Genomic DNA, 20,074 nt, shown 5'->3' with positions numbered 1-20,074 from the left:
GTTGCCCTGGTCTTCCTTAGATTTTCTATGTAGAATATATTCTGACTATCCCTTGCGACACAATGCCAAAATTTTATGGTAGTTTTACAATGTATTCTTTGGCATTTTTTTCAAAACAGACAGGCCAATTAGAAAAATTCTAAACCATAAGTTTTGTTGAGATTTCAACTCTTACACTTGGTTTACGGTGCTATTGTGTCACAAATGGATAATTCATTAATAATTCAGATTCATTAATAATTGTAAAAAAATCAGTTGTATTAAGTTTTTGAAAAACGGCTGCTGCTGCTGATTTATAGCTTTAAATTTATTCTAGCTGTTATTTAAAGTAATGGATTTTTACGATATTCTTGTTGGACGATGCGACGTCGATTGAAAAAAAGTATATTTTTATACGATTTCCAGATGGATTGTTGAATGCATTCAATGCTATTCGCCTCTCACGGTTGTTCATAGTATATATAACAAAGCAGCTCCAAGTCAATTCGGTACGACTTGGACGTTTATGCATCTTTATATAGACACTACACACTAGTTTTGCATCATGCGAATTAAGCCTGAATGGTTGAAAGCGATTCTAAAATTCAACTTAAATATAAGTCCAATAAGGTTATTTGATTTGCCAATCCGTATCGAATATACAGGTTCTGAAAAATACGCTGTTGAATTCTTTCAGCGAGGTCCTGCATGTAATTATAATTTGGTGCTTCTATTTCAAAACATTTTTCTGACAGATGTCATCTGTCACAGCGCAAGTATTAAAGAAAAGTGCTCTTCCCAATTGCATATTTTCGCGAAAAATTTTAACGTTGTTTCATCCAGGCATGAATTATAAAAATTATGAATGAAAATAAATTTAAAAATTTATTTTCATAAAATTTGTATGAAAATTATGAATTATAAAATATTTATTCATATGTCCAAATTAAGTTAATCTGGCTCACAAAGTTGTACCGGTCAGGCCTAGCTACTCTCCTTGCTGGTACACATCTCTTGAACAAATCAAAGCACAATACTCCTCCGTCTTCAAGCAATGTTCAAAACTACTTGCACGCTAATTTCTAGTAACGCATACGTAACCTACAATTTCATGCAGCTATAATTCCCTCCTCTAATAACTATTGTTCATCAATCAAAATCTATAGGCATTGTTACTTTGTGCTGTGTATACCAAAGATTTTTAGTGTTGTAGGATTTTGTTTTTCGTTATTAACTCAACGTTGTTATTTGGTCGACGAGATATGTGTGCAATACTCAATATTTTGTATTAAAATAGGTTTAAGAAAAATGAACAATTCTTCTAGATTTAATCTGGCAAATTTTAACGATTAACGTTATCAATGAGGTTTCTCAAGCTCTGATGTTCCGAGATCTCCTTGAACTTTCAGTATTATTTCTTGTGCCCATAATTGTAATTCGCGTTCGTTTCGGTAGTTTTGTATATCTGAAAATGATCAAGTTTTGGTGATGCCTTTTATTTATGAGATCGCTGCTATAACAGTAGACTGATTTTTACTCTTGGTTTACGGGCAATGTTATCTTCCTAAAATTAAATAAAAAAACTCGTTTGGATCTTCACTCTTACAGCTAAAGTCCTTCAATTTTATATTAAATGAAATTTTTATAATGTACTACTTTAAACTCATAGTTGGGTGCCAATACGGCTAAGATATTGTTTTGGTCTAGACTTAGTTTGGAATACTTTGGCCAACTCGGTAGCACCTTTTCTTTTTATCTTATAATTCATAAATTCATATCCAAGAAATTGTTAGAATTGGTACCAACCGCGGAAAATTGTGAACAAGAAGTCAGTTTCATTATCCTGACTCCGTAACTAAATTTGTAAGTTATTATATTATTTATTATGTAAGTGAAAGTTTTTAATTTCTTCACTTATGAGAATGAAAAGCACAATATTTTGTTGGATGCTCATTTTTTACTCTTCTCAAGTTCCTCAGATGCTTATCATTATCAGAATAGTCAGACACTACGTTTCAAACGCAGCTCTAAAGCGCAACTCGGTAAAATAACTCAAACATACCGAGAAAAAATCTTTTGCATCACTTTCGTGGTCGACTTTTTATAATTATACGGCACACGAGTTTGCAACGCTAGCCCTCTGGTCTTCAATCAGTGACCCGTCACGTTTCGGATCCACAAGAATTCTTCGCCAGGTGACGATCAAACTTTTCAGCTAACAATCACTTTCTTCTTCACTCTCGCCGGCTGCATTTTCATCCAAGTCGCTTTCATTACCCTCTCGACTTCCATTTTTATCCACGTCCCGGCCGTCATTTACACTCGCATCTTCCTTTTCATCACTATCACAATCTTTGTCTTCATTTTCATCAATATCACTATCATCGTCTTCATTTTCATCATTATCACTGTCATCATCGTCTTCTTTTTCATCAATATCACTATCATCGCCTTCATTTTTATCAATATCACTGTCAGCATCGTCTTCTTTTTCATCAATATCACTATCATCGCCTTCATTGTTATCAATATCACTATCATCGTCTTCTTTTTCATCAATATCACTATTATCATCTTCATTTTCATCACTTCTGCGGTTGAGCCGGTCACACGTCTTTCCTCTGTCTCTTCTGGACCTTTCATTGTTTGATGTGATCTTGTGCTGTCGGGAAATAAAATTATAATAAAACTTAAATGTATAACATTAATTTTCACTTATAGACGAACGAACAATGAGTCAAAGAATATGTTTTTCGTATCTTTAAAATGCAAATAATTATCGAGGCATTGGTATGAAATTTAAAGCATTCAAGCCAAAAATTCGCACGTTTCTTCTACTTTTCGACAGGAACTGGCATTATGTAATTCATAATGTTATGAGCAAGAGGAAAAAGTTTTACTAGCGACAAAAGATGTTCAATTTTCAAATACTGAACCTGAATTGTGAATAGTGAAACAAGATCTAGCCCATTTGCGTATAGAATCTTACCCTGTGAATCGTGACGAATGAATAGTCGATCTGAAAAAAAAGAACTATCAGTTTCATCAAAGTTTCTACCCTGATGAGCCACCACCCTGATTCCTTCAATCTAAATTTGTAAATAAAGAAAAACGTGTTAAATAATCAATTTTTCTTTCAACTGTGACTCAAAATATCCATTGTGTCACGGCAATTTTCTAGACCTGCTAAGTATGTACGACGTCTACCAACGACAAATTTTACATTACAGCCATACCAAACGAAACTAAGAAAGGCCATGCAGCTGAAACGCTTTACAACAAGACAAACAAACCAAGATAAATAAAAACCCGCTGCAGGCCAGGAAGGTATAGATATCATGAGTCGTCCTATCAAAAACCGCTTACGTACACGACTCCGCATTCTCGTATGTGACTGGTGAGAGTAGCTTGAAAAGCCACAGGTTATCTTCTGACAGAATTACGAAATTATTGACTTTTTTATTTAAACAGAATGAATGTGGTAAGCAAATTCATAACCCGCCTGGTGATCTTCCGCGAGAGCTGCCGAAGCGCTGGCATCGTCGCTGAACGTGACCACCGCGCAGCTGCCGCCGCTTGCGTCTTCCTCCATTGCGACGCCAGAGACTTCCCCGTAGCGACCGAAGTGAAGCGCAAGCGTCGCGGCTGATGTCTTCCTGTTCAAGCCGAGAACAAACAGCGACTGTTTGTCCATCTGAAATAATATCTCTGGTTATATTCGTGTTATAGCCGAAGTCAAACAGCGAATGTTTGTTGATTTGAAACAATATTTGTTGCATTCGTGTTCAAGCCAAGGTCAAACGGCGGCTGTTCGTCGATTTGAAATAATAGTTGTCATTACATTCGTGTTCAAGCCGCGGACAAACGATTGTTTGTTTATTTGGAATGAAGATAGTTATAGCATTTCATCGAGTTTTTTGAAAGAATAATAATATGCGTTTAAAATCTACTTTTAAAAGACAACACTTCTGAAGAATCCAGTGTCTTAGATGTTACACATGTACAATGAATTTCTAATTTTATTTTCAAATATTAAAAAAATATATTTTTCAACATTTTTTATGATATAAATTTTTTTTTGTAAATTTTCGAAATTATTTATTCTGTTAACTGATTCATGCATTGTCTTTGACTTTATGCAATTGTAAAAAATTTCAGATCGATTGGACATGTCAAATTATGTCATATATGGATTATAAGATTTGTAGCAGACGAAATTGTTTTTACATTTTTTAATAATGAAAATTTTTTTTTAATTTATAAAATTTTATTTGTTCTGTCAATCGATTCATGCTTTGTCTCCAACTTTACGCAAGTGTGCCAAATTTCAGATCGATTGGACAGGTAGAAGTGTGTTAAATATCGATTATAAGATTTGTAGCAGACAGACAGACTGACTGACAAACAACAAGAAGTGAAGTTAAAGAGAAGTGCTGTAAAAAGTATTGAGAAACTCGAAAAATTAAGTGACTAAATTCTTTAGGATGATTTGCCTACTTACCGAGACCTTTCCTTCTTCAACACCCAAGGCATGACCGTCAATCTGTAACTAAAGAGCACGATGAGCAAATGAGCGGCTAGAGCGTAAATACATTTTTGCACATTTTACATTTAATAGTTATGATTGACGCTTGAAAAATTGGGAATTAGACGCAACAATTCGCAACAACAACCGCTAATAGCAAGATAATGGAGACTAAAAAGAATACACTGCAAAGAAGCTGTACTCACCTGTTTCTTTCGTAATTCAGCAACATATATAGGGTGCCCATCAATCTGCAATTAGAGAATCACTATCAGAAATGAACATTGGAAGATAAAAAATTCAACACCTAATAGGAATTCCATCACTATGCTATGAACGAGATGCTGAATAAAAATATAACTGAAACCAATTAGTAACGCTTCTATCTAAGCAATTTTGCTCGCTTGAACAGAACAAAGACGACACTGAGATCTTGGTCCATAACATTCAATAAAACAACGTATTAAGTCAATCACACTGCCTTGAAAGTTACAACTGAAACTTTTAGCGTAGTTTAAATAAGGTGCTAAAACAAATCTTAGCGTAAATCGTCCATGCTAAGGGACTCCTTCTCCCAAGTTAAGCCATTATGTGTTCCACCTCGGGACACAATCATCGATCTATTTTCCTCCCACGTTAACTCAGTTCTGACTAATTATCAATCCAATTTGAATTTCCAGAAACCCTGAGACCATATTTACTGCTTTTTTTGGCACCAAAGGCAGGAATATTGAAGTCAAAATGCACATGTCTCACCTCGTGCTCAGCCGCGAGGACAGCATCTTTAGCGGTCTCGTTGGCGAAGGAAACATAAGCATAACTCTTCCTGGGCGGGTTGTTCTTTTTATCGTTGTGGATAGAAACGTTTAAAACCTTCCCGTGCGCAGAGAAATGTTTCTCGAGGTCGTCGGACGTGACTTCTGGATGCAGACTTCCAACAAATACTTCGTGATCGCGTGGAGTGTTAGTTTTAGTTCTCTGAAATACAATAAGTGAAGTAAATGAAAACAGAAGTTATTACAAAATTTATGGCACTATAATAAGTAGCAGAGAGTATAGTTGATTCAAATTCATCAGATCAGCCGCTTAGTTGAAATAAACTTTTGATAAGCGACACTATTTTGTTACTACATCGTTATTGGGTTCATCAACTGCCCATCCTGGTAATGGCGATTAGGGAAGGAGAAGGGTGATTGTTCAGTTTTCCAGGGCACTAAGGCCACCGGTAGTTATACGACCAACACTGGCTAGCTAACCCACCAGAACCATTTTGACTGCATTGCACAACACCCTGGACAAGCCAGGTACTTATTTATCAACCAGAATTGAATGAATGGCCGAGTTAGCTATGAGCTTAGATTCACGGAAGAACTTGCCCTTAGTCGACCCCGGTAGCTGGGTGCGAGAAACAGTCTCTCTGTACCACCGCAACTCCATGTAATCCAATTAAACGGGATTGACTATATTTGTTTGGAGGGAAATCTGTCTTTTCTACGTTCAGATAAATATAAACGTATAAAAAATATGAAGAATAAGGAATCAAGTACGGTACCTCAATCTTGCTGAACAGTTTTACAGCTAAAGTGCGCCCCTCGATCTGAAAAAGAAACAACCACATTGATACTTCAATTCAAAGTAACACTAAGATCGAATTATACAAACTTATAAATCCTTGGGAAGTTATTCTGAACTCCACCAACTTATACTCATCATACTTTTCTGTCAACATTAGGAGCTGAGTTGAGCGTGTGTGCGTCTCTAAGTCACTTACATCGTTGTGGTGGATGAAAAGTAAGGACTTGCTTTAATCTCGCAGTTACGGTATATCAATATCAAAAAGAGTTAATTTCTCTCATACATGCCTCAGACTTGATATGCTCAAAACATGATTGTCAGGAGTAAATAAGATTTTTTTGGGCTTAGTCAAATGTTGATAAATGGTTTTTCACGTTTTGGATTAGAAAAAGTTCACATTATTTTGTTGCCAATATTAATAATACGCTAATAATTTATCTCATTTTTAGGCATTTAGACTCGTATTTGAACCAAAGGCTACTAAGTTTGAATGAATTGAAAAGTTTTCGTTCCAATTGTTCTTCCATATTCGTGGTTTAGCCGTAAAAAACAACTAATTAAATACGTGTTAAGTTCCGCGACAAAAGGAGTCAGCGTTGACACATTCATTAAAATACTTGAAAAATATACTCGTAGAAGATTAGGAAACTTCGATATCTGAAGCGGTGTTACTCTTCAAGTAACACGTGAATGGAAGCTCAAGAACGTCTAAGGACGGTGATATCAACATTAACAAGGAGCATTGATTTGTACAGAACACATGAGTCCAAAATCAGAAAGTTAACGAAATACGAAATATCTAGTTTTATTCATTTGTTGATTTCATAAGCAAGTATAACCATCAGCTCAAGAAAAGAATATAATAAGATATTTTGTTACAAATTTACGAGGACAAAGTCAGGGATTCAGCATCACTAGCCTGAAGATCCTCAGAGGCAATTGCGTTGTCAGCCGACGACTTGTCAAGAAATGAGACAAAGGCAAAGCCTCTGTTGAAACGCTCGTCGTTCCTGTCGAGTGGCATCCGCACGTCTGATATTTTCCCAAACTGTGAGAAGAGTTCCTTGACGCTCTCAGCCCCGACGCTGTAGGGGATGTTGCTTATGAACACTTTATTATCGTCGCTTTTCTTCTGCTTCTTCCGTTCTGGGTTGACTATTAATCTGCCACCCTTTAAATGAAAAAAAAGTTATAATAAAAATATATATGAAGACTCACAAATTTAGTTCCAAGAAACTGGTCAAAACTGTGGAAGGAAAATCTAAAAAAATACCATTACAATTTCACACGCTCAAAAGACAGACTATTCTCTTCACTGCAGTAAACAACTCGCAATTATCTTGCATCATCTATTCAGTTAATAGTAACAACAGCAAATAAATCTAATTGATGAAAAAAATGCTGGTGTCGTGGAAGTAATGCCGCAACAGGTAGTCACGATACACGAACAATCACAATAACGACAGTTAATAACAACGAAATAGTGACTTATGCGAGAAATTACCTGCAGAGGAGCTGTGCTTACCGAGGACTTTTTGTTGTCATCAACATGTACAGGGGATCCATTGATCTGCAGTTAGAGGACCACGATGAGAAAAAAAAGAGATAAAAATCTTAAATAGATAGTCTATATCTAATATTAATCACATCAATATGCTATAATGCAAAATATTGCAGCAAAATACCACTAACAAATTCGTAACGCTTCTGAGGATTTGAGTTCAACTTGAGGCTGCTAAGCATTTCAGCTTGCTAGAGCTTTGGTTATGTCGACACGGAGAACTCGGTACAAATTGTTCAATAGCAAAGTATATGCCAAGCTAACTGCCTTGCGGGATACAATTGAAACTTTTAGCGACGTTTAACCCTAATCGCCACGGGTTGTCGTGTCACGACGCTACAACCTCGGGTGCAAATGATATCTGCCCTTAATTCTGTTTTCTATGTATTTTCTATGTTTCTATGTATTTTTTAGGTGTCTTCTATCACATCTAGCGATTCGTTGTAGCTTTTATCAAAATTCTTATTTTTGCGGGTAAGGACCGTGATTTGTCGTCCGTTTTCCGATTCCCCCTTCCTCCCCCTTTTTGCAATATATAATCCAAACTATAACAGAATTACAAAAAGCTACAACTATCCTCTAGATCTTTACTTTCCAAATCGAATGGTATATCTTTCAATGCTGTAACTTCAAAATCATAGGAGGAGATAGGTTTTAAAGATTGAAATTTAAACTTTTCGAGAGAGCCAAAAAACTGAACTTTATGATCATTGAAGGTATATGTTTTACTTGCGCTTCGACCGCTGGCTGTCGTCAAAGAACAAATGATCGCACAAACATGGCATTGGGCTTTTTAGATGCGCAATTTCTGGACCTTTAAAATGATAATAAAAACCGGAAAATCCGAAATTTTCGATTTTTGACCGAGACTCTCCTGTTAACGGAGTGTACCACTCTAGCTGAACTCTTTCCTACAAGCTAAGCCTTTATGTGCTCTACCTCGGGACAGCGTCATGGATCTGTCTCCCTCTCACCCTAACTTAGTGCATTCCATTACTTCAATTCCATACAAATTTTACTGCTCTCAGTGGAGGCCTTTGACGGAAATTCAAATTGAAGTCATTGTGCACATGTCTCACCTCGTGGTCAACTGCAAGAGCAGCGTCTCTAGCGGTCTCATCGGCGAAGCGAACATAAGCAAAATTATTTTTGGGCGGGTTATTCTTTTTATCGTGGTGTAAGAAAACATTCAAAACCTCGCCGTAAGTTGAGAAATGTTTCTTCAGATCTTCGTGCGTGGCATCTGGATGCAAACTACCAACAAATATCTCATAACCGCTAGGAGTGGCAGTTTCGTTTCTCTGAAACACAACGGAAAGTTAGGCAGCAATCAAGTCCAAATCAACACAAAAAATCTCGATCATCTACAGTGATCATGGTAACAGTATTAGCTTCATATTACGAATAACAGATCCGAGAGATTCGACTTGAATATTTTTGTTCGACTCTTTTACCAATTAAATTTACCGTTGGCCATGAATAATGGAAGATGACTAAATCTATAACTAAATCGTCACTAATGAAGGTAAACTCAATAAACAGTATTTAATTTCGGCTGAATAATTCAACAAACTATATATGAAATCGTTACAAATACAAAGCTTTCTCTGTATTCCTCGAGATGCCTTATCTTCGCTGTCAACATAAAAAAATGATAGATTAAAAAGAAAGCACCATGGGTATACTGTTGAGAGAACTCAGGCCCAACATGTGTATCATTCAATCAATACGTGATGATATTGTATGGACACCTGGGGAGAGGTGGATACTCTTCCCTGTAATAAAAACTCTCTAGATGTGTCTCAAACACAGCTTGTCACAGTTAGAGAACATAATATTATTCTAAATTATAGTCTGATAACTAATCTTGAATCGGAGAACACCGATTCATATGAACCGCAAGTTTTATGAGTTTTCTCTCATCCGTCGCGCGCCCTCTCTCCATATCATTCTGACCGAGACTTAGCACGACGCTGGTTCTGTCGCGCGTTTTCGCGCTGAACGACTGCATGTAGTCGAGCGCGAACAGCCCCGCACGCGACCTGCCACTTTTGCGACGAATTATGGCGCCGTAGCGACCGTAACTGGCAAGGGCGTGCACCTGACCACACTTGACACAGGCGCCCGACCTACCACTTTTGAGCTGCTGTGTGCTAGGGTTGCCTGCGCGTCCTTATATGCGTCGCTACTATCATTTATCGCCGTGGATTGGCTGCTATGAAGCGTTAGTTGTTCTTTAAACTAAGTGATATTTTCACCAGACGTGCGACTCACACCGATTATGTTTTTATCAATGGCAATCAAAACTTTCGAAGGGGTCGCGTAGACGACACGACTCGTGGGCACGTCGGCTGAATGACCAGTTATCCACCTCTGGCATAGTTGTCACGTAACTTTACCGACGCAAGAAATGGGCGGACTGCTGACCGTTGTCACGCGTGCTGACCTTCTGCCGTCAATGTCATCGAAATAGCGATTTTAGACCACCGACAGCTTCAGTCAATTGTGCCATGCGCTCGTTCAGCGGCATAGTAAAAAACCGTTACTTGTGCTCCGTGGCGCGATTTCGACAGCGATTGCAGTCGTCTGGACTGTGTCGGCCTGACTCGTGGTCGGCGCTACCAGTCGACGATCTCGCGCAACTTACCCCATGGAGTTAAACCCGTGCGCTCAAAGACTTCATTCCGGGTCCCCCAGCGTACTTTTGACCCATGCTACGACGATAAATGTCGGGCTTCGAAGTGAAGGGTTTGACTGCTCCAGCGGGTTGTCCCACCGTTCGAACAAACATGACAATCCTGCTTTTGCAGCTAATGCCATCACTATTCGGCAAAATGCGCGGCGCAGTCATTTCGACAATCTGCGCTGTAAGAGATTCGTTTCGGCGCCAAAGTCGGCACACAGCCAGCGACCCTTGACCACTGGAATGTACACCGAACAAACTAAGCGGAAGGGGTTATTTCGATGCCGTGAATACATTGAGTATCTTTCTAACTGCCCGTTATGCTTGTCAGCACATAGGGCAACAACAAAGGCCTTTCACTACACACTACAGACGGCCCTGGGCCAGTCTCAACGGTTCCCCAGCTGTGGTTCAGGGCCATCAGTCCAGCCTCCACGGTTCACGGCAAGGTGTTATTCGTAGCGTCGGCCGCTTGTCTCGAGGCCTAGATTGAACTACGGCAATGCCATACTTTATAACTTTCATACTACAGTACATAATAAACTGCAATCTATTATGAATCCCACAATGCAACTCATGTGCGATAGCTTAAAATACTATCACTTAACACTGACATTACGCGATATTCACGGGCTGTGCATGCAGGTCAAGGCCTCCCTTCCGACGTCTCGATGTCTTCGTAGTCTGGCACTTCCCTACCTCTGGGACGATTTGCAGCGCGCGTCGAATTTTCTTCTAGAAGGCGACTGCGTTTGTCATCAACAGCGGCCCTCATCGTACCATTTACACCCCCATCCACCATTGGCGAGAGCGTTCCCGGTCGCCGCGGCTAAAACCTGGGATAGCCTACAACTTCTGTCGAATCGGCTCCTTCGATGCCGTTATTTTGTCGTAGCATAAAGGCCGAAATATTTTGTCGCAGCCTTCAACTATTGAACATAATCGCTATTACCTTCTTTTCTGTCTCCTTTTATGCTCACTTAATTTTTTCATTGATCATTCAAAATGTTACGTGCCCTTGAAGTTCTGAAGTACCAGATATCATGATAATCTCTTCATAGCTTGGTGGGATTAATCAGTTGATGGATTTGGCAGCAATAATTTCTCACCAACACGGTAGCCTAGTATGGCCATTATTAAAGCCCTCTATAGTCAAAATGACATTGAAATAAGTAGAAATGATACATACAAATTCCCAACAACGACCACTAATAAGTAAATAGGGACTAAAACGAATTCATTGCAAAGGAGCTATACTCACCGGAGGCTTTCGGCTGTCATCAACATAGATAGGTTGTCCATCAATCTGCAATTAGAGAACTATGATCAGAAATAAACTCTTGAAAAGAACAATATTCAACACCAGATAGTATTTACATCAATATGCTATAAATATAATATGATATGCTGCATCAAAATACAACTCAAACCTATAGATAACGCATCTACCAGAGCTGCTTAGCAAGCTGCTAAGCAATTTCACTTGCTATAACTAGGGTAATGTCGACACTGAAAACTCGGTGCACATTGTTCAGCAACATAAAAAAAAATTAAGCACACTGACTGTCTTGCGGGATACAATTGAAACTCCGGTGACGTTCAAATTAGGTGCTGTAACGCCGTTTGACGTGTAAAATCCAAGCTAGACTCAATCCTTTCCCCAAGCTGAGACTTCGCGTACCAAGCTGCATTTACCGAGACCTTGACAGAAATTAATATTGAAGTCATTATGCACATGTCTTACCTCGTGATCAGCGATGAGAGCAGCATCTTTAGCGGTCTCGTTGGCGAAGGAAACAAAAGCAAAACTCTTCTTTGGCGGGTTGTTCTTTTTATCGTGGTGGAGAGAAACACCCCAAACCTCGCCGTAAGCCGAGAAATGTTTCTCGAGATCGTCGGACGTGGCACTGGGAAGCAGACGTCCAACAAATATCTTATGACCGCTAGGAGAGGCAGTTTCATTTCTCTGAAATAGATGACTGAATGTTAGGCAGCACTCGAGTCCCAGCCAACACCAACTTCTTTATCTATATCGTGCTAAGAATATCAGTCTAACATTCCGAAGGCAATATTCGATTATCAAATAATTGTTTTACTCTTTTCCGAACATAAATTAGACGTCGATGATGAATAATATTATATGAATACAACTACAATTAAAATGTCACCTTGCGATAACGTCACCAATGCAAGTAACCTTAATTGTTCAATCCCGGCAGAAGTAACAACATAATATACCAGTAATTAAAATTATCGTACATACAAACCTTCCGCTTTATCCCCCGAGGTTCCTTATCTTCATTGGTATACTGTTGAAAAAAAAACATATTCAATATTCATATCATTCACTACAAATAGAGCATTTACTAAAGTAGGCCCTTTCATCAAATCAATACAATCAATATTGGTTAGTCTGAACCAATACTGACTGTATAGTTACAGGTTTGTTGTAGCACTGTTAATAGAAATAGTGGTGTCAGAGTTGAATGGGCCAAATCTGGACTATCGCTGGTTTTAGACCTTGCATAATTCTTAAAGGTTGCTGTTGTTTCAAACCCGCAACTCTATGCTCCCAGCCATCTGATGAATGAATAATACGTCGGTATTTTTATAGCAGAACATGGAATCCATGTTTTTATAGCAGAACAATGCTAATAATATATCCAATAGATTCGACTGTCAAATTTCTGTTTGACCCCATTCCGAATGAAAATACAACGTCTACAATAAAAAATACGATATAAATACATCTAAAATTAAAACGTCACTGCGCGTGAAAGTCACTTATCAAAATAGCCTCAATTTCTTAATTTGGGCAGAAGTGGTCTACACAAAAGAGAGCAATTTGTCACAAATACAAACCTTTTTCTTTATCCTTTGAGGTGCTTTCTCTTCATTATCCATCTGAAAAATATGGCAATAAATTTCACCTTCAAAAAATACATCTCATGTATACCATTGAATGAAACAAACCACAATATTTGTTGCATTAAAGAAAAACTATCGCATCTCGATTCCAAAATTTTTCATGGAACCAATACAATGAGTTGACTGCACAATGCCTTGTTGCATGATCAGCAGCAGCGGTAACGATGTGGTATGAAGACAGAGAGAACCGGTTACTAGTCACTAAAATATAAACCGTTTAGATGCCTGAAACTGAAATAATCTAAGTCTAGGGAGGGATATTGAAAAACACAGATGTTGGTAAGATCTAGAAGCCCCAGTGCGCTTGCTGGAATATATCAGCTGATGGAAAAGGCATCAATAAACTAATTTAGCTTCCAGGAAAGATACCCAGAATGGTCAGTTTAAAGCTCCTTCGACAAGCTGGAGGAATAAGTCTATGAAAGAGGTAGATTTTGCAGGAAAATTTACCGCAATTTGAGAAAAATCCAATCATAATGAGTCAATAAGCATTTCGAAGGTTTAGTCAGTATATTAACATGGCGGCTTAGTCGGTATATCCATGCAGCATCATGTCCTCAGCAGATGCAAAAAAGCATCTGCTGAGGACATGATGCTAACGCGGCACCAGACCATAAAATCTCAGTATGCTCCCTGAGCTCCTGTCGGGATACCGTTGATTTACCACACTTAAAAACCAATAACTTCCTTCCCAATGAGTTAAAGACTGATTAAAGATTCCGCACGCTTAGACTCCGAGCAGACAAGGTAAAAATCTGTGAAGAATATGAGCCAAAACCTCCTGATAAAATCCCTCAATGGAGTGCACAAAGTCAAACTTGCCGAACTTGTAGTTTGACTACTTCTTTAGAACAATTTTTCACACCTTAGCTACCTCACCAGCACCAAGCATCTGTAATATAAGACTATTCTATCACTTACAAGTTTGCAAGCAAAGTAGGCTCTAGTGGAAATCATTTCACATCAATGAGACCGCACTCTTTCTTTCTGACCTGTCGGAAAATTCTCTGGCTGGACTCGCGGCTGGTTTCCAAGATTCGAAACAGGGAACGTCTCCAGAACTAATGAACGTATCTCGATGAAAATTTGCTCATACATTCTTCATTGGACCAAATGGTGATTGTTAGGTCGTACTAATTTTTTCAATTCCGCCTTCGTTTGCAAAGTATAAGGCTATACGCAGAATCCAATATACATAAACCTAATTTTTATGAAGCATTACCACTTTATTAGTTCACTTAAGTTGCAAACAAGGGCGAAATTTAAAAATTTTCATTACCTAAACATCACCATTATCGTTTGTGCAAAGTTTTATTGAGTTTATTAGTTTGGGGAGGTATTTTAAGTTCACTCCAAATTTGAGAATCAGCCGCAAAAATGCTGGTTGCATCTCCCTCTGGCCGAATAACTTGCAAATAAAGCCTAAGCTGAAAACTTTTGCTCAACCTAAACATCGCCGTTGAGCTTTTAGGAATACATATGTCTCCAAGATTACGTTCAAATACGTTAAGTACCTAGTTCAGAAACTGTTATATATTCACTGCGAATTTTGGCCCGTTTGACCGTAAAAGTTGTAAACAAAGGCGAAATTGAAGAAATTATTACAACCTAAACATCACCATTAGGTCCTAATGAATGCGTGTGCAAAGTTTCGTCGAGCTGTATTCATTAGTTCGGGAGATATTCCATATTCACTGAATCTTGGAGACCGGCCGCGAGTTCGGCTGGAGAATTGTCAGATAGGTCTCTCTCTATGTGTTCTCCCCCTTAACATATGTGATACACTCAATGATTGAAGACATCGGTGGTTCGAGGCGGACACTGACCTGTAGGATGGGCGTCCAAGGTCTGATGACTATCTCGCATCCATCAACCTGTCAAACTTGATGGATGAGTAGTGAAATAACAATCAAGTTCTTTTGAGTGACATTTTTGGTCATTATTTTAGGTGATTTGCAAGGAAACATCTACAGTTCATTAGCAGAAATCATTATTGATTAATCTTTAAATCAATAATAAATTATCTCATACATACACATATACGTACATCAGAATAAAAATTTCTCATACAAGTACTAAAGGTCATGTATTAGTATGAATTTGAAATATCTTGGAGCGATTGGTTGAAATTACTTCTCTATAAAATAAAATAGCATATGAATTGACTAATTCAATATTCCAGCAGCAGCATTCCACTTAAATTTGCATTATGTGAACTTACTAGATGGCTAGCTGCTTTTGCCAAGTCAGCAACATCTTTGCTGGCAAAGGTAACGTTGCCTCTGACTTCTGAGGCCGAGGACTTGGAGATCTTAGTAGGCTGACTGGATAAACCAAGTTTCACAACCGTACCAAACTTGCCAAAGTGTTGGATCAGTTTTGCTCTCGTCACTTTGTTGATATCGTCAACTTGCACACTGTAACCCTGAAAGAGCAGCCATCATAAAGATAAGATGAAGAATTTGAAGGAGAGCTCAACTTCCTCAACTCCTCCATGGCCTCCGGCAAAATTGTTCAATTAGATCAATATTAAAATACTTCTACAGTAGGTATTTACAGGCATTGGTATTTAGAAATAAATTCCATGACTTTTCCATAACTCTCCATGACCATCAATGTAATTTTATTACCCAGTATTAATTGATACTACCATCAGTAACTTTTATAGCTTGATAGAAAAAATGCATTATTGGCAACATCTTTGAGAGAAAACAATTAAGATTCATTGCCTGGTGAGCATTTATAGGTATATACCAATACAAGACTGCAAGATTATCAATTGATAAATGGATTTAAACAGTTCAACTTTTCTTAACTTTTAGCACACTTAGTATGAAAACTTAGTACCCGTGCTTTTTTCATAAAATGTAATGTAATCAAACAAATGTCTTCTTTCAACATATTTCATAGATTTGCATTAAGCTTGGTACATCATAATCAATAATACGGTTCAATCAAGCACACAAACAAACTAAGCTTACCAAAGACCTTTGGCGGGTAACTGCATCCTTCATACTGTGGGAATCATCAACTGCTTCAGGTTGAGGGGAAGCAATTCTAGGTGTCTGCAAATTCAGAACAGAATGCACAATAACATCTTAACCATCATGTAGGGAAGCTTGTATTTAGCAAGGCCTTCATACTTCATGAGGGTAAATAGTTAAAGTAAAGTAATAACTATATTTGACTTAAAATGAAGCTCATTGGCTATAGCATCAAACTATAAAAACTTTTATATCAGTCAAAAGGTGTTATTATAACAAAAGTACCGAAAGCTTTTTCTTTATGCCTTTGCTAGGCTTTTTTTCTGCAGTTTTAATTTTGATGCTGGACTCCCGACTCTCTTCAGGTTGGGAGCTCAAAGTGCGTCTCATTTTCTTTGATGTGGGTGCCGCCAGTGGGGTTTCAGGTGACCTCTTCAGGCATGCCTCAAGTAGAAGAAACATAAATAAAAATATTAGATAGAAGATTTATACATAGGTTATACTTCACTTAAACAAAATATTTAATTTAAAACAGTTTATGGCTTAATATGATGCCAATTAGCAAAGATGAAACATGAGAAACAGTAACAAACAAGACCACACAAAGAAATTAGCCTTCACTAGTGTACGGTAGTTCTTGGGCGATTCTGAATGCAGTTATTAGCACCAAATGGAACAATAATATGTAATATTGTTAGTCAATGATGAAATAAAGGTCAGTCACATAACTCACATTAATATTGAATATTTTCTCAATTTGAATGGAAATTTATATTTAAATTTGTTAGAAAAATTCCCTTCTAGCAAACTAATCTGTTTGCACACTATCAACTGGACCAAACCAAGAGATAAGTCAATTATTAAACTTATCCACTTGCTTATCTGTTCATTGGGCAGTCCTACATGTTGCATGTCTTGCAATAAAAATTATTTAAATGGAATCATACATATCATTAATGCTTGATGCAAGGGTAATTACTAGACACAAATCAATTTCGGACATTACTAAAATTTTCCAACTCCCTGATGCAATAATATACAATTTATTTGAGCTGCAAACTCAACATATAAAACTGGGAATTTCTTAATTTGCATAAAAACCACATGGCTCATTAAATAGATGAGCAAATTTATATCAAACAACAAACTGGCAAAAGTAAAAATTTACCATAAGCTCCTTCTTGGATTCATTTTTTTTCTCTCTTGCTGTAGGAGTTACTTTTTTAAGGATGGATTTTTGGCTGTCTATTTTTGGAGAACTAGAAGACAGTCTGGCCTTTTTAGGCTTGGGTGTCATCTGCGATGTTTTTGGCGACTTCTTTTTCAATACCTGAAGTAGAGATTTGTTCAAGTACCACCAGTAAATGGTAATGTTGGTCAAATAAATAGGTCAAAAGTAATAGTAGTTAAACAGATGTAATAGAAGATTATAGTTTTCTAATATAGGTAATACATGGTAATTTTGATGCTAACATCAAATAAAATATTCATATGCAGTTATAATATGAATAAAAGCTAAATGTTGAGCACTGGCCTGTAGAAGCACACTAGGGAAAATTGTGACCCATTCATACAATATTTATGTTTTGATGATGCACACAAGCAATGAAGATTAGAAGGGTTTGATAGAAGTCATATTTATCTTTATGACATTCATAACAGTGGTTCTGGGAAAAAATGCTACTGCCAATAAATAAAATTGGCCTTTACTAAAGTTACTAACTTTAGTTAATAAAACAGCTCCTACTAGAGCCTAGATGCATTTATACAAACCAAAGCTATGTTTTCAACAGATTATTTCAACTTCAATATCCTGAGAACATTTTTAATTCCTTTTTATCAAAGGGTCAGGTCCACATGGTGGACATGACCCAGCAGTTCCTGCTCCCAACTGAGAGAGTCCGAATCAAAAGGAAGACTTCAGGCACAGTCATTGACATAACATTTTTTTCTGTTACATGACAAGAAAACACCACATTTCAAGAATTGGGGGTATGAACTGAAGCTTAGGTACTAATTATAAAGTTCCATAGCAGAGCAGTCAGTGTAAACTATGATTGCAACTAATTTAACATTCATTGCAAATATCTTGTAATATCCACTATAATCTATCTTACCAAAGGGTGTTCAAAACAAGTCTAATAATGAGTTTCTTTTATTTGACAAATTTTAATATTTCTGGAGAACATCAATTATTATCAAAAAAGTTTTATATTTCTCTGTTACATGACAAGAAAACACCACATTTCAAGATTGTGATGATCAAATCTTGCAATCGATATTTCACCAACTTTCCCACTAGCTAGCGTTCTGAAGTTTTTAGGGAAGCTCAGCTCCCGATGACAATACAATAATCAATAATTTGTTGCACGTTTCCAGGCGTATTTATTCAATGAAATGCGTGGAATTTATTCAATTGGTGCATGAAATGAAATTATATGCACCAATGTATCCCCTCGAATACAGAACTGCGAAAAGAATTTTCTTTCATGCATTTGCGTGGCCAACTGAAATAAAATTTATATTATGTAGGACTAAAAAGGGGAAAATAAAATACTCAAAAAAACTTTAAAAAAAACACGTTTTTCTTGTGGACTAAAAAGTAGAGAATAAATTATGGCTTGCCCCAAAAAACGTGGGTCGGGCAGATTTATTATTAAAGCGAAAAACACACAACACACGAATTTTAGAAATTTGTTGGTGAATGTACAGCCCAACCCATGTTTTTTGGGGCAAGCCATAATTTATTCTCTACTTTTTAGTCCACAAGAAAAACGTGGTTTTTTAAAAAGTTTTTTTCAAGTATTTTATTTCTTACTTTATCTTCTAGGTTAACTATCAAGCTATATCAGTACTCAGTATTCGAGGTAGGCAGTTCCATGGGTTAGTTCTCTTAGTTTGGTACTGGTACACTTACCTTGCTAGCTTTCAGGACCATTTTTACCAGAAATTAAGCACAAAGTCAGTAAAGAATGAACATTAGATGGTATCTTGGAAAAGATAAGTTGATAAATGCAGCTTTCTGGGATTTGATGCAATATCCATTAAATTTCAGCCACGTTAAATGGGTTGATTCTACACTGTTGTATTGTACTGTAAAAAACAAAACAAAGTATAAAAACTTGCAGAACAGCATGTATATGCAGCCAGTAAAATATACTAGCATTCACAACATCACATGAATAATAAAAAAAAGGGTAAATAACTTTCAACTGATATTTGGGAGTAAGACAACCAAGAATTACTTGCATGAATAATAATACCATACCTAAATAACTACCAACTGAGAATTGGGGGGCGCAGCCAGAGGCCACAAATTTTACTCTTAAATAAGCCCAGGAGCCAATGCCCAGCTTCACCATGCATTAACTTTACTCAGCCTCAGAGTTAACTGCCGCAGACTATGCTTGAACTCTGTAATCCAGACAAGCAACACACTGCCAAAAGATAGTAGCACCGTAGGTCTTCATCTAAAGTTTTCACATGCTTGCTCATAAGCAGGCAGTTCCTCATCCGGCTGTACCTACTCCAGCCTAACCTCTTCTGGCCTAACGTATTCAAACTGTCCCAGATCATAACCTCCTTGCAGTCAATGATTGACTGAACCAGCACACTTGGACCGCCTTTCTAACTTCCCACAGCCAATGAGGTTAGGTTGGGTCAGGTCTGCTCAGATTTGTTTTAGGCGGATAAATGTTGTGATTTGTTATAGGTGGATAAATGTTGCAACTTGTGTAGGTTAGGCAGGAAGAGGTTTAGCCAGATGCAGTATGGCCATGCTTACCTTTAGCAAGCTTATTTTGTGGCTGTTGACATCAGGCATTATGGCTCTGAAACAT

At 37.5% G+C, this 20,074-nt stretch overlaps 1 protein-coding gene across 7 annotated transcripts; it reads right to left on the bottom strand.

Annotated features, from left to right (window-relative positions):
* Positions 1-2,051: 2,051 nt before the first annotated feature.
* LOC108673460 (probable RNA-binding protein 19) lies at positions 2,052-19,330 on the bottom strand. 7 transcript variants are annotated; one of them, XM_018161310.2, is made up of 21 exons: positions 19,153-19,330; positions 17,404-17,565; positions 16,521-16,679; positions 16,233-16,316; positions 15,473-15,676; positions 15,078-15,125; positions 13,186-13,227; positions 12,591-12,632; positions 12,068-12,289; positions 11,585-11,629; positions 8,720-8,941; positions 7,584-7,649; positions 6,999-7,250; positions 6,057-6,101; positions 5,261-5,482; positions 4,711-4,755; positions 4,481-4,528; positions 3,482-3,673; positions 2,969-2,998; positions 2,194-2,641; positions 2,052-2,142 (listed from the first exon to the last, which is right to left on the bottom strand). In XM_018161310.2, exons 1-20 carry the CDS (start codon positions 19,171-19,173, stop codon positions 2,195-2,197), a joined length of 2,598 nt encoding a protein of 865 aa, XP_018016799.1. In that variant the 5' UTR covers positions 19,174-19,330; the 3' UTR covers positions 2,052-2,142; position 2,194. The 7 variants fall into 7 exon arrangements, with proteins under 7 accessions (XP_018016799.1, XP_018016804.1, XP_018016811.1 ...); XM_018161315.2 differs by having other exon boundaries at positions 2,052-2,641; positions 4,481-4,522; XM_018161322.2 differs by having other exon boundaries at positions 2,052-2,641; positions 7,605-7,649.
* Positions 19,331-20,074: the final 744 nt, after the last annotated feature.

This window comes from Hyalella azteca, unplaced genomic scaffold (genome assembly GCF_000764305.2).
Source record: "Hyalella azteca isolate HAZT.00-mixed unplaced genomic scaffold, Hazt_2.0.2 contig15593, whole genome shotgun sequence".
Classification (NCBI taxonomy): domain Eukaryota; kingdom Metazoa; phylum Arthropoda; class Malacostraca; order Amphipoda; family Hyalellidae; genus Hyalella; species Hyalella azteca.
Note: the sequence above shows the minus strand (reverse complement) of the source record. Positions and strands in the feature narration are given on the sequence as shown.

Coding starts and splice junctions, on each gene's coding strand:
- LOC108673460 (XM_018161310.2), bottom strand. CDS start 19,173: ATGGTCCTGAAAGCTAGCAAG. Junction 12,290..12,590: donor CTCGGGGGATAAAGCGGAAG/GTTTGTATGTAC, acceptor CATCTATTTCAG/AGAAATGAAACTGCCTCTCC. Junction 4,756..5,260: donor TCCTCGCGGCTGAGCACGAG/GTGAGACATGTG, acceptor CTCTAATTGCAG/ATTGATGGGCACCCTATATA.